At 41.4% G+C, this 14,437-nt stretch overlaps 1 protein-coding gene across 6 annotated transcripts in view; it reads left to right on the top strand.

Moving 5' to 3' along the window:
- Ldah (lipid droplet associated hydrolase) overlaps positions 1–14,437 on the top strand; it is a 77,633-nt gene that overhangs the window by 26,090 nt on the left and 37,106 nt on the right. For all 6 annotated transcript variants that reach the window (XM_034514537.2, XM_034514538.2, XM_034514539.2 and 3 more), the window contains one exon: positions 2,886–3,055. In XM_034514537.2, coding sequence (XP_034370428.1) covers positions 2,886–3,055 — 170 coding nt within the window. The remainder of the gene's footprint in view (positions 1–2,885; positions 3,056–14,437) is intronic.

Genomic DNA, 14,437 nt, shown 5'->3' with positions numbered 1-14,437 from the left:
TTCTTCTTGTAAGCTATTCGATTATCAGGATATCCTTATTGAGTAATGATGAAGCAAGATGGAAAAGTCACCTTTTACAAGTCCCAGGTGAAAATGACTGTGCGAAGGTAAAGGGCTCCATTGTGCACATCCAGTGCACAGCAGTAAACTCTAGTCTTATGGTCACCAAAGACTTAGAAATACTGTTTGTGTGAAAACGCACAGTTAAACTTATACACTCAGTATTTAATCTGTAGTTAACTACACATATATAGGAAGGTATTTGTATAGGCTTATGCTCAATTTCAAATATGTAACTAAGTGTATACATCTATGGTAGTGTTCGTGTAGTATTTCTCTTGAATAAATTGGAGAGAGGTACAGCACTTCTGGGTACAGATGATCACTGCCTTTCTGAGATACTTCTTAAAGGCTTCATAGTTGTATTTTAATCTATTTTAGGGGGCTGAGGAAATGGCTCCATGGGTAAAGTGCTTGTAGCAGCAGCCTGAGAACCAGAGTTTGGCACCCCAGCACCCATGTAAAAGCTAACTGGGCATGATGACCCTACTGTAGTACCAGAAAGCAGAAGGCAGAGACAGGCTTCCCAGTGCAAGCTGACTAACCAGACCAATCAAAATAGCAAGCTCCAGGTTTAATGGAAACCCTGCCTCAGTATATATGGTTGAGAGCGATCAAGGAAGACACCTACTATCAATCTCTAGCCTCCACAAACATGTACATATGTGTGTAATCACACGCATGTAAACATACACACCCACATACACATGTACATATCCAAAATAAAATCTATTTCTCCTTTTCCTAGATTGTAATCTCTTTGAAGGCAAGTGTAGTTTTATTGATTTTTTTTTAATTCTTCATTCATACAATACATCCCTACTGCAGCTTCCCCTCCTTTTACTCTTCTCTGTCCTCCCATAGCTCTATTTCCCCTAGATTCACTCTTCCTTTGCATCTCCCCCCCAAAAAGAGTGGATGTCTCAGGGACATCAGCTGAACACACAAGATACTATGTAAGACTAGGCACAAACCCTCACATCAAGGCTGGGCAAGGCAACCCAGTAGAAGGGAAAGGGTCCTAAGAACGGGCAAAAAGAGTCAGAGACACTCCTACTTCCACTATCAGGAGTCCCCCCAAAAACTCCAAGCCAACAACCATAACATATATGCAAAGGATCTAACGCAGACCCACACAGGCTTCGTGACTGACACTTAAGTTGCTGGGAGCCCCCTTCAATCCCCCTTAGTTGATTCTGCCTGCCATACTCTCGAGGTGTCTTCAACTACTCTGGCTCCCACAATTCCTCCTCCTCTTTTCCTCAGGGGTTCCCCGAGCTCTGAGGGGATGGACCAGATAAGACCTCCAACCTGGGATCTCTCTTCACCTAATCTTGGCTGTGGATCTCAGCACCAGCTCCCAACAGCAGCCAGAGGCTGTCTCTCTTATGACTGGACTAGGCACTGATCTATGAATATATCAGCAATCCTTTTTTTTCTTTCTCTTCTCTCTTTTTTCTTTCTTTTTTTTCTTCTTTCCTTCCTTCCTTTCTTTCTTTCTTTTTTTTTTTTTTTTTTTGAGTTGTGTTTGGTTCTACCCCACGTCTCTGGTCATCCAGGTAGTGTCAGGTATGGGTTCCCCCTGGTGGCATGGACCTCAAATTAGACCAGCCATTGGATGGCCACTCCATTATCCCAGCATATCTTGCATACAGGACAGATTGTAGGTCAGAAGGTGGCTGGTGTTCCAGCCCCACCATTGGAAGCCTTGCCTGGCTGCAGAAGATGGACTGTTTAGGCTCTTGATATTCCATTACTAGGAGCCCTTGCTTGGCACCCTTATAGATGCCAGGAGTGTCCACTGCACCAGGTTTTCACATCACCCCCAATGCCCTCCCATTCATTCCAGTCATCTCTCCCCATACATTCACTCCATCCCTCCCCATACCATTTGATCCCTCCTGTTCCCATCCACACCTACCCCCAGTCTACCTGCAGATCTATTCTATTTCCCCTTCCCAGGGAGATTCATGTGCCCCCCTAGAATCTCCCTTGTTACTTACCGTCTCTGAGTCCGTGGGCCGTGGCATGTTTATCATTTACTTAACAGCTAGTATCCACTTGTAAGTAACTACATACCATGTTTGTCTTTCTGGGTCAGTGGTGTTAAGCAAATGTAGTTTTTAATTAGGTCTTGAGGACTCTAGAAAAAGAGGACAGAAAGGAAGGCTAATTCAGGTCACAGGTCATAACTGTGTGAGTTAACATTTAGGTTTCTATTTAAGTCTTTAAGTTCTTTAAATATAAACAGATTATTTAACATAGGCAGTATCATGTGTTTCTTAGTTCACTGAATATAAACTTAATCCAGTGGTACCAGGGTGTAATCCTAGAATCAGCATATCTGTATCTCCTGGAAACAGAAAATCTTGGCCCTCCACCCAGACCTACTGTCAGAAACCCTGGTGTCAGGGCCCAGCTATCTCTTCTAACAGACTTTCCCAAGTATTCTGTTTCATGATCAACAGTTAGAGAACTCCTGGCCTACACTAACAATAGTTCATGGACTAGTTGAAAATCCATGGGCTTTGAGACCAGACCTTCATTTGAATCTCACCTCCTCTACTTCATAGGTCTGTGGTTGTCAGTCTCATTCATACTGTCTGTGAGTTGAGATGTTTCAGATAATGCTTCTTTTCCAGTTCTGTGGTAAGGATGGATGACTGTAAGTGCCTGTTACTGTAGCTAGTATACTATAGGCCTATGACAGATGAAGTACGTAACTCTGAGTTACTGCTTTAAGCTTCAGCATTTCTTTTAGATACTATTTTTACACTAATAAGCCCATTTACTTAATTAAAGCATGTTCATATTTTTGCTTCTAGAGTCAAATGCTCAAAAAATTGAGGACATCTATGGTCTGAATGGTCAAATAGAGCACAAAGTAGCTTTTCTGAGAGCTCATGTGCCAAAGGATGTGAATCTTATATTCATTGGCCATTCTGTAGGCAGCTATATTGCTCTTCAAGTGATGGACCGTGCCCCCGAGCTGCCTGTAAGTATGCCTTAGAAGGTGATTGTGCATGCCTGATTGTGTATTTGAAAAAATTCTCATCTTTGATTTTTTTTTTTTTTGAAAGCAGAGGGAGAGGTTGTGTGGTCTCTACCTTTATCCTTATCTCTTTATTACCAAAGATGTGTTTCAGAAATTCCCATGATGTTCCAGTGAATAATGGTGGGAAAGAGGTTTTCTAAATCAATGTCTTTGAATCTAGAGTTATCTGGAGTTCTGATGTCATGTTTAACTTTTTATCTTTTACAAAGCAATGTTTAAGAACAGTTACTGAGAGTGGCATGGGGAGGACTCTGTCTTTATTGAAAGAGTGTTCTGAAAATATTCATAGGCTGGAGAGATGGCTCAGAGGCTAAGAGCACTGACTGCTCTTCTAGAGGATCCAACAAGTGTAATTCCCACGAGGTGGTTCTCAACAGTCTGTAACTACCGTTCAGGGATTCTATGCCCTCTCTGGCCTCCACAGGCACTGCATGCAGAAGGTGCACAGATAAACCGCCCCTACAATAAAATAAAAACAGTGAATCGCCAAAAAACTTAAATAAGAAAATATTCCTCTTTTAAGAAGCAAAATGGTATACCATCACCATCATCATCGACATAAATGCCTGTCTTTGTAGAATATGTTAAGTAGATCATGAGTTTAGATTCTTTTCTGTTTTGTAGTTTGCAGATACATATGAATCCTTTCAGTTGCAGACTCACTTTCTTTGTCTTTTTGTTTGTCGTTACAATCCTGGAGATGAAACTAGGGCCTAAAGCATGATAAGCAAGTGCTCTACCACTGGGCTGCACGTACAGCCTCATACAACTGGTTCTTAAGTGGAGCCGTGTACTGTAGATTGAGGCATTGAAGTCACAAGATTCCAACTTAAAGAGTGAACTATTTAAGAACCTTTAAATAAAGGTGCGCTTTAACCCACAGTGAGTGGCTGCAATTTACAAATTAAGTTATTTCTTCGTTTGGCATGTGCGTGTAAAACCACTTTTGTGTTATCTTGAAGAAACCCCTGAGGATTCAGGATGTTTTTTAGCAAAGGGCCTGGAGTCTCGTGGATGAGACAGCTAAGCAAGAGGAAGAGATCCCTTCACAGCGTCCCTGTCCATGAATATTTTCACTCCATGTGATAAAATATCTCCAGCGGGGTCTTGGATCCCAATAGGAATTTGCCTCCTTTCCTGCCAGCTTGCTTCATTCAGTGCTCAAACCAGCACTTGGAAAGAATACAACTATAGACTCTGACTGTTTTTAATACCAAATGGATTTTAATCTTCTCCTTTTGGATATAAGAAAATATATTTTTCTGTCTAGGTGTGAATTCAATAAATTGAAGATTATACTCTGTTCATTGAATTCTTACTTCCACTCAGTTGTATTTTGCCCTAGATAAGGCCTTTTATTCAGGAAGCAGCTTTGCTTTTGATGTTAGCCTTGGCGTCACTTACAGTCTCTTTTCTGTCCTTGAAATTCCTTTCATACTATGTGGCTGCCATATTTCCCAGCACCCAGGCTGCATGTGAGCGCCTCCTTCCACGCAGTAAGTGTGAGCTCTGTCTCTAGCTAGCTACTCACTTAGGCTCAAATCAGTTTTTGACATTTTTTATTTGTGTAAACTTGGACAAGTTATTGAGTCTCTATCTCAGTGTCTCCATCAGCAAATTGGAAATAATTCATGTATTCTTCAAGGATTTTGTGAGGATTTATGTAAAATATTAAAAGTGTTGCCTGAGATTTCAATGTTCTAAGCAAGTATCTATTATTGTTTTTATGGAAATAATACTAGACTCATTTCAATCATTAGGTTAACTGTATTGGTTACTTACTGCTATCAATCGAATTGCCCCAGACCAGTATTGTAAAGCCATATGTATTTACTATCAGTAACTAGTCAGAAATCTGATCACAGCTTGACCAGATCCCAGACTGAAGAGTCTTTGACAAGATAGTAATCGTGTGTCTTTCCAGGGTTATAGTCTCCTGTGAACACTTAGATTGAGATGGGAGGATGGGAAAGGATGGAAAGAAGGAGAAGAAGGAAAGAGGGAGTGGGGAAGGGAGAGACACAAGCTTAACACAATCCATTTGTGAAACATTTTCATAAGGAGTTTCAGAGAGCTGAGAAACTATCTTTCCTCTTCTTTAATGGTCTGGAGAGATGGCTCCACAGATAAAGCACCTGTTCCACAGCCATGAGGACATGAGTTTGGATCTCCAGCACCTATGTAACAGCCAGGTGTAAACCCCAGTTCTACGGGAGCAGAATGTAGATCCCTGGAGCTTGTGAATCTGCCATCCTCAAAAAACCCGTGAGCTCCAGATTCAGTGAGAGTATCTCAAAAACTAAGCACAATTGAGAAAGACCCAGCATCAACCTTTGCCTTTACATGTACATGCACAGACATACATGCACACACATACATGACCATATAGACACATACATGTATCACATACAGAGGGAAGAGACACACAGACACAAGTAGTAGACTAGAAGATGATGTGTGTGATCGTACATGAAAGGCACCCTTAGGGAGGTAAAGGTGTTGTCTGTACAAGTTTGTGTTTTCATTACTCAAAGGTTTTATCTGGGGCTGGAGATGGTTCCACAGTTAGGAATAATTGTTGTTCTTACAGAGGACCTGGGTTCAATTTCCAGAACCTGCATGGTAGCTCCCAGCCACCTATAACTCTAGTTCCAGGGACTCTGACACCTTCTTCTGATGTTTGCAGGCACCAGGCACATGCATGGTATACATACATACATACATACATACATACATACAAGTATAACCTTATACAAATAAATAAATCTTTTTTAAAATAAGCTATATCTGGTTTCAATTATCTACATTGTTGAAATTCTCCACCATGACATCCTGCCTTCCTCTCGACCACTAACCACCTGTGCCAGTTACTAACTGCAGGTGTGATCCACGCTGAGGCATTGAGATCCCAGTGTCTGTAAGACAGCACACTGCCTGCATGCCTGAAGTTAACATGCAACGCTCCATTTAAGATGCATTTGACAATCAAGTAAGTTGTGGAAGCCAGAGTGTTGCAATCCCTAATCATTTTGCCAAAAATAAGTTAGCTGTTATGTTTTATAACATATGAAGTGTGATAATAAGAAACTTGTGTTCCCATCTCTTCTGTTATTTTTACTGGAATTTTTGACTCCCATAAGATTTTGAGGGCATATTTATAGTTTGGTAGCTGGTTTATTTGGTTTTCCTTTGGTTCAGCACTTTGCAATATTTTTGTGTAATTTTTGACAACTTTGTTCTTACATCATTTAAGAGGCTTATTGTATAATGCCAAAAATATTGTCTGACCTATAGCTCAGTACAGTGCAAAATAATTGTCTCTTTTAAAATGTGGAATTGATTTTTTTCTCTCTTTAATCTAGTTTGATATATTAAAAAAAATTAGAAATAGAAGTTTGTCAGATACTTCAAAAGTGGTGTCCAGAACAGGGATTTTTTTTCTTTAAAAAAAGTTCATTAGAAGGCTGATAAGTAGTAGCTGCCCTGACTTGTAATGGCAAACAGAATTGTTTTTAGAGCCATAGGATCATCTTTCGTTTTATATGTAAGAAGTAAGAGAAAGGGACCTTGTTGGGATTCAGCCTCATCTGGAGCTGAATCTTAAAATGGAATGCACTTCTGTTAGCTATGTTTATAAAGAGGGTCTAAGAATGTCCTTCAGCCTTGGGGTGATAGATTATAGTGTGTGTCTACAGTGTGTGTGTGACTGCATTTTTGTGTCACAGCTAAAGGGATTGGAGACTCTGCAAATGACTCTCCACCTTCCTAATGCTGGAACCCTTCAGTACAGTCAGTCCCTCATGGAATGGTGAGGCCAACCACAACATTGTTTTCACTGCTACTTCATAACTGTAATTTTGCTACGAGTAGCTTTTGTAATTTGGTTATGAGTCCTAATGTAAATACCTTTGTTTTCCTGTGGTCTTAGGCAACCCCTGTGAAAGGTCCTTTAATACCCAAAGGGGTTGCGACCCACAGTTTGAGAACCACTGCTAGCAATTAAGAGTAAGATGCAGTGGTTGGCATGTAAAGATTGCTAAAAAATGTAGCAATCTTCCTCTCTTATCTAGAACCGGCTTTCTCACCATCAGCCTTCTGCATGGTGAGAAGGTGCCATCTGAGAAAGTCCCATCTTCATAAAGTCAAGATTAGGACTTACATGGGCCATGGACTGGGTCGGGAGGCAATTTCAAATAATTTTACTTTTTATTTCCCTTTGGGGATTTACTTGGCACTTGGGGATAATATCTCTCCGAGATAGCAGATCCTAAATTTGTGTTATTTGGCATTCCCTGGGGAGAGGGCACAGTAACCGAGAGCTTGCTGTTTCAGAACAACAAAAGTGTCTTCCTTTCCTGGTGCTTCCAGATAGCTTGAACTCCACAGCTCGCTTGTCCAGGTGCTGCAGAGCCTTGCCCCAGATGGGTTGTTTACTTAGCTTTCTTCAGCGAGGTTTGTGGACCAGAGAGGACTTTTTATACTTTCAGAGCAGTGATAGTAACTGTTCTCCTGGTAGTGCTGTGTTGGGATAAAATGTGACCAAGAGATTTTTGCCTGTATTCTGAAAATTATTAAGGAACTGTGCCTTTTTCATTGTTTTTAAGAATGTGTTCTATCTGTCCATTTTCTGCTTTTCTGTTCCCTCCCTTAGTGCTAGGGGCCATTTCTCCTCTTAAAACACATTACTGCTGCTTGCTATGGGCAGAAGAAACTGATGGCCATGTTATACTGTGTCAGTAAAGATGAACAGTGTCTCTATAAAGATACTAGAGGAAAAAGCTGGCAAAATGAAGTGTGGTCACTGTTACAGCTCAGAGCCTCCCCCACCCCCACCTCTGTTTCTTTTTGTTTTTCTGTTCTGGGTGTTTTGATTTTTGTTTTGACAGGGTGAGTTGCTAGCCTTGAGCTTACATAGCCCAGGCAGTCCTCCTGCTTAAGCCTCTCCAGGGTTGATCATGGGGTGAGCCAATACCCTGGGCTCTTGTTTCATTATTTCAGATATTCAGACTTAAATGTATGACTGCAACTGAGTAGCTTGAAAAACTTTGCCGAGAGTAAGAATGGCAAGTTGGGTTATTTAATGTGTCGATTCCGGAGTGCATCTCCTCCATATTAGGACAAAATAAATTCAGACATTCTGCCAACTGTGAAGTTATAGAGATGGCCTGTGATGAACAGCCCTACTCTGTGGTGTCTTCCTGGCCCCATCCAAGTCAGGCGTGCAGCGAGAAGTACCTGTAACAGTGCTGCGTTCTGTTCAGTAGTCAGGCTAACCTTCAGGGAAGGGAAAGGAGATGATTAATGTAGTCGCTGTGGCCAGAGCCCTGTTCCCTAGATCTAATGATAAGAAGTGAAAGCAAAGTAGGGAAGAGCTGAGAAGTTCTGGCCGTGTTGAGGGAAGAACCTTCTTCCAGCCCTAAGATGAAAAACAGCCCTGTTGGCAGGAAGTTTTGAACAGAGCACTTCTTCACAGCTGGAATGTTTGAACAGGCCTCTAGACATCCATGCTCCATGAGATAGAAAGAAAGTGGGAGTCGCTTTGCATTCTAAGCAATGAACCACTATGAGGGAAAGAAGAGAGGTTTTTTTGTTACTGGGCCCCTGAGAAACTAATACCAGGTAAATGTGGGGGGAAAAAAACCTCGTGGGGGAGACTCCAGCGGCAGGGTCCCACGGGGCAGTCTGGCAGCAGGGTCTTGGGCGGGCTTCCCACACCGCCTGCAGAGGGTGAGGGTACCACATTCACCCAGCCGCCACAGGCAGGCCAGCAGCTGTATCGGGAAGGTTCAGGCCCAGGAGACACGTGGAGTCCAGTTTTCCAAAGCTTTTATTGTTCATGGCGTGGTGAATGGGTGTAAATGGTGTACGCTCCCCTGGCTTTTATAGGGAGGGGGAAAAGGGGAGGGAATAACTTAATTAGCTATGCCCCCCCACCTTTAGATAACTCATTATTATTTTAATCTCTGGAGGTGGAGACCTGCTAATCACGCCTTCTACCTGTGTGTTCCGTGACTGATGGTGCAGGTTAAATGGAGTTCAGTTAACTTATAGTATGGTACATCTAAAGAGAATCGTCAGGAATCAGGCATTTCTGGGCTAGTTGTGGAGGGTGGAAACAGGTAGGTTAGCTAGAAGCCACGGAAGACTGAAGGATCATGAATGATGATGTCAGACATCCTATAAACTCAGTTCTCAGTGAAGAAAAGGAAACAGAAAGAGAAGGTACAGTAAAAAAGCAAGTGACCAAGTGATAGGCACGCTTGCTAGTCCAAGTGGGCAAGGATGAAGGCAGCGTACAGCGTGAAGTGGGCGAGGATGAAGGCAGCATACAGCGTGAAGTGGGCAAGGATGAAGGCAGCGTACAGCGTGCTGACTCTCAGTGAAATGAAAACAAAGAGGGAAAGATGTACGGATCCTGGAGGAATTCTTTCATTTGCTGCAAAGGAAGAGTGAAAGATGCAGAAAATACAAATGTCCCCCAGGCTATCAACCACAGCCCCTTGGTGCATCCTGTTATTACAGTGGATTGCCAGAGTGGACGGGGAAGACTAGATTGTACCACAGTTGCACAAAAGGCTTGTTTCTTGCCTGTAATACGAGTCCTCTTGACCATAGGCTGTCCCTATTTATTCTGTCTGAATGGTCTTAGAACAGAATCCAAACTGATGGCATAGCCTGTGTCTGAAGTATTCTGGCTTCGTGAACAGGGTAGAAAGGGGATGAGCTGCATTTTAGTCTCCTTCTAAAGGTAACACTACTACTCTCAGTCCACTGCAATTCATGTGACCAGTGTTGGTCCATGAGGCTGGGAAGTCTACTCCTCTCCCAAGAGGAGAGATGCAGTTGTGAAAGACAAAACAGCGTTTTATAAAAAACAGAACTGTGCATATTTATATTGTAATATAGGTATTTATCCTGAGACATTTGTTTCTCATTTTATAAATGTGTGCTTCTATCTCAGATTACATTCTGGAATGTATATCTAATTGTGAGTTAAAGTTCTGAAAACCATTCATCCAGACCCATATAGTACAGAAGCTGAGAGAAAGGAGAGGAGAAGGTCAGGAAAGGTGCAGTGAGATGCAGGACTTGAGAAACCAGGCTCCCTGTCACTCATCCCTCAAGAAAAGAAGTTAGTTCCCTTTCCCCTTTGCCACTGAGGTGTGCACCTGGCCTGCTTACAACAAGTCACTGCAGTGACCTGGGGGTGAGGTTCTGGCACCTCCAAGTCCGGACCTCAGAAGTCTGGGAACTTCTATTCCCTCGGTGTCAGTAGACAGCTGCCATGGTCCAGCTGCTCTGGCATTGCCTGGCTGGCCACATGACAGGGTCCTGAGGCACTTAGCAAAGCAGCCCTGTAGACCACTGAACACTATCAGTGACCCCAGCTGATACAAGGAGCCACACAACCATCCAGTTAAGCCCCGTTGAATTCCTCACCTGCAGAGTCCTGAGACAGAGCTCTGCTTAGACCTGAAACAAGCCAACAGCTGGTCAATAAGGTTAAGAGGTGGGAAGCATCACTTTACTGAAATTGACAATTGGGGTTACCATGGAGAGTACATTGTCAGTGAAATAAGAGACAGAAGCTGCAGCATGTTGAGCGATAGATATTAATCTAGAAGCTGACCTGTGGAGAGAAAAATTCAATATAGGAAGTGAAGAACTGGTTGAGGGAACATTTTTTTTCTCACTTTTACTTTTATGTATATGGGTGTTTTCCCTGGGTATGTATTTGTATATCACATGCATGCAGTACCAGAGACTAGAAAAGGGTGTTGAATCCCCTGAGACTGGATCACAGTCTACTGTGAGTTGCCACATGTGCGGGAAATCAAATCCCAGTCCTCTGCAAGCACAGCGGGCACTTTTAACCACTGAGCCATCTCTCCAGCTCCTTTGACTTGAGTGTTTCTTCAGTACTTGAGTTCTCCAAGTACATAGGGAAGTTTTAATGGGAAGAAAATGAACGTTTGCTTTGTAGTGAGTTTAGAGAGAATTAGAGCTGTCGAGGCAGAAAGTAAAAGAAGTTAACATAGAGGCATAGCTAAGGGCAAAATTTGGACTAAAAACAGCATCAGACTTGTAGAATTGAGATGGAGCATATGAGACAGTACAGGGTAGGACAGTGAATTCTACAGAAGCAATGCACAATCATCTGTCATGTGACACACTAGCGAATCCTTGTGTGTGAATTCACAGGGATCAGATCGTCAGCTGTGATCATTTTTTACATGTTAATTTATTTTGTGTGCCTGGATGTGCAGATGTGTGTGGTCACACATGCCATCCCTGCACACATGTGGAGGTTAGAGGACAGCTTGCAGGAGTTGATTCTCTCCTTGCTATGTGGGTCTCAGGGATAGAACTCGGGTTAGCAGGCTTGGCAGCAGGCACTTTTACTCACTGAGGAACCTTGCCAGATCCAGTATATATATTTATGTGCGTGTACGCCTATTCTCAGAATCTCCCAAGCTACTTTGTTGAAAACTGGACTCATGGAAAACTTCAACTTTTCAACTCAGCCATTGTTAGCTATCTGAATATTTTTGCAAATCCTGAAACTGCTTTCAAAGTGGAAATTTTATGTGGTCTTTTTTTTTTCTCATCTTTTCATAACTCAAAAACTATTTAATATATTTTTCTCAGACTTTGCAAAAAAAATCACCTTTGGGCTGAAACTAAGCATGGAAAATTTCACCACAAAAGGCTAATTTTTTGGAAAGCTGCAAGAAAGTGCAAACGGGTTTATAATAGAACATTCCTCATGCATGTCAGCACTGCGTTTTATCTAACAGGTTTCATCTGAGGGCTTCTGAGCACTGCGCAGATCTGGGGATACACTTCCAGATGTAGAGCCGTCCCCATCCTGCCAGCTCCTGGTGAGATGCATTTAAAAGACGTAGGACAGGCGAAGTGGCTGCTGGCTGAGCACCTCTTATGTTTGCTCTCTGGTCCAGGAGGAACTGTTTTTATTTCTGAAAATATCAAATACCTTAAATTTTCTTTAAAGCTTTTGAAAATGTTTCACAGTATAAAAGTAAAATTAGCAATTAACAGAAGAAGTTTCTTTGTTTCCCTTTCCTTCTAGGTTTGTTTACAATATGTTTCACTGAGAGGGTGTGTTGCTGAACATGCTTCTGTTTTGTTTTGATTTGATTTGATTATTTGTAGCCCAGCTTGGCCTCAAACCAACATGAGTCCTCCTGCCTCAGCACCCTGAATCCTGAGATTACAGGTATAGTCTACTCCATCTGATCTTGAATACACCTGGATCGTCCTTGAATTCACTTAGCCAATGGCTAATTTCCTTCCTTACAGAAAGTTGATTCACCTGTAACAAATGGGTCACTTCGTTACCACAGCTGAGAATGTTAGTGCACCGAGGCAAGAGGATTTTTGTGAGTTTGAGACTCACATAGTGAGTTCCAGGCAGCCTGAGCTACAGATTGAGACCCTGTTTGAAAACAAACTAATAAATAAATAAATAAATAAATAAATAAATAAATAAATAAATGTATGTAAGCATGTTTAGCAGCAAACTATCTCAGCCTAATAGCAGTATAAACTATTATAGAGGGCAAGGAATAAATTTTTTAAAATACTTCATTTATAATTTTATGTTTTTATTGTGACATTTTTCAAAATTAAAAAAAAATCCTAATTATAAAAATTAAGATAGTTGAAATCTTCAGAACTAAAACAATTATGTAATGAATCTACAAGAACCCATCATCTGTAGTTGTGTTGCTCCCACCAACTGGCAGTTTTCACCTCACTGTTTCCATGAGAATCTGAGTGAAGTGCAGTCATAGGTGTTCCCTTACATCCCTTCATCATGTGGTTTAGGAAACGACATAGCTTCTTAAAACCCCCACATCACTGGGTAATATCACTCCTACCAGAATCAATAGTAGCCCCTTGATGCATCAGTTACAATCCATGTTTTGATTTTCTTTGTATTCAGAATTTCTTTTTACAGTATTCCTTTTTAAAATTTATTTTCTAATTATAAAAGCTAAGGTATTTTCAGTCTTCAGAAAGATAGGAAAAACAGTTTAAAAAGCAGAGTAGCCACCCATAAAGAAACATCCAGAGGGACTTTGCACACTGAACCACCGACTGCTTTTCTGCAGCAAGTGGCCTCCTAAAGCAAAATGAGCATGGCTGAGGGGAAAGCACACTGAAGATGTCTGCAGTGAGAGTTACTAGTTTGCCTGGACCTTTAAAGATAATTAACTTGGGCCAGAGAGATGGCTCAGTGAGTAAAGGCCTGCCAAGTGTAAGCCTCATTTCTGGAAACCATGTAAAAGAAGAAGAGGACTCCCACAAGCTGTGCTCTGACCTTCACATATGCTCTGTGACATGCACATGCACACAGACACGGGTACACACAGACAGACAGACAGACAGACAGACAGACAGACAGACATTTAAAGTTCACATAGCCCTTATCCCTGTACTTAGTACCAAGAAAATACTATAGTACCTTCCTGTTTATTTTTATTTAATAGAGAAATAAAAGAAAGTTTGAACTCTTTTAACATTCTTACTTTTAGAATATAAATTTTGTTTCAAATATATAATTCCCTTGTGGCTATTTACAAGTAATGTTTTTAAGTCTCATTACCATGGTCATTATATCATAATGAGGAATGTTCTTTAATCCTTTCAGCAACTTAAAGAGGCTTTTATTATCCTGTTCATGGGGGAGGAAGCGGAGATTTGGAAGGACCTTGATAATTAACTCAGGTCCAGGCAGCCAGTGAAGAGCAGAGCTAGGAATTGAACCTACAATATTATTATGTAACTCACTTAGTAACTGGCATCTAAGAATAGCAACAAATAATGGGTTAAAAAGCATAACAACTGCAAAGATACACAATGTGTGGCATGGTACTTAACCAGTTAGTGTCTGTGGAATTACTAGTACCACCAGTGCCTGGTGATATCTGCAGTTATCAGATGGGCCCAGGACATGTGTCTTCTGCATACAGTTTTTACAGTCTGAACCCAGGCCCCTTATGGTTGTTCTCACTGGAGTGATGAGTCCCTTGTTTTCACTGTTTTCTGTAATGATTCCATTTTATTGGGGGGAAAATAGTTTCTGTAAAGGGTGATCAAACCTCTAACTTTATTAATCTGTTCCTTAAGAATTAGGGTATTAAGAAAATATTCTCAGAGATATAGGACGTACTCATGTACAAATATATCATTGATGATAACAAAAACAGAAACATATATATTTCCTGTTAGCTTTTCTGTTTGGCTTATAGCTTGTTGGTTTATAGCTTGTATCTAATTTTGTTAACAAACATGAGA

Source organism: Arvicanthis niloticus, chromosome 11 (assembly GCF_011762505.2).
Source record: "Arvicanthis niloticus isolate mArvNil1 chromosome 11, mArvNil1.pat.X, whole genome shotgun sequence".
In the NCBI taxonomy this organism is placed as follows: Eukaryota; Metazoa; Chordata; class Mammalia; order Rodentia; family Muridae; genus Arvicanthis; species Arvicanthis niloticus.
This window is presented reverse-complemented; position numbering and strand designations above follow the sequence as displayed.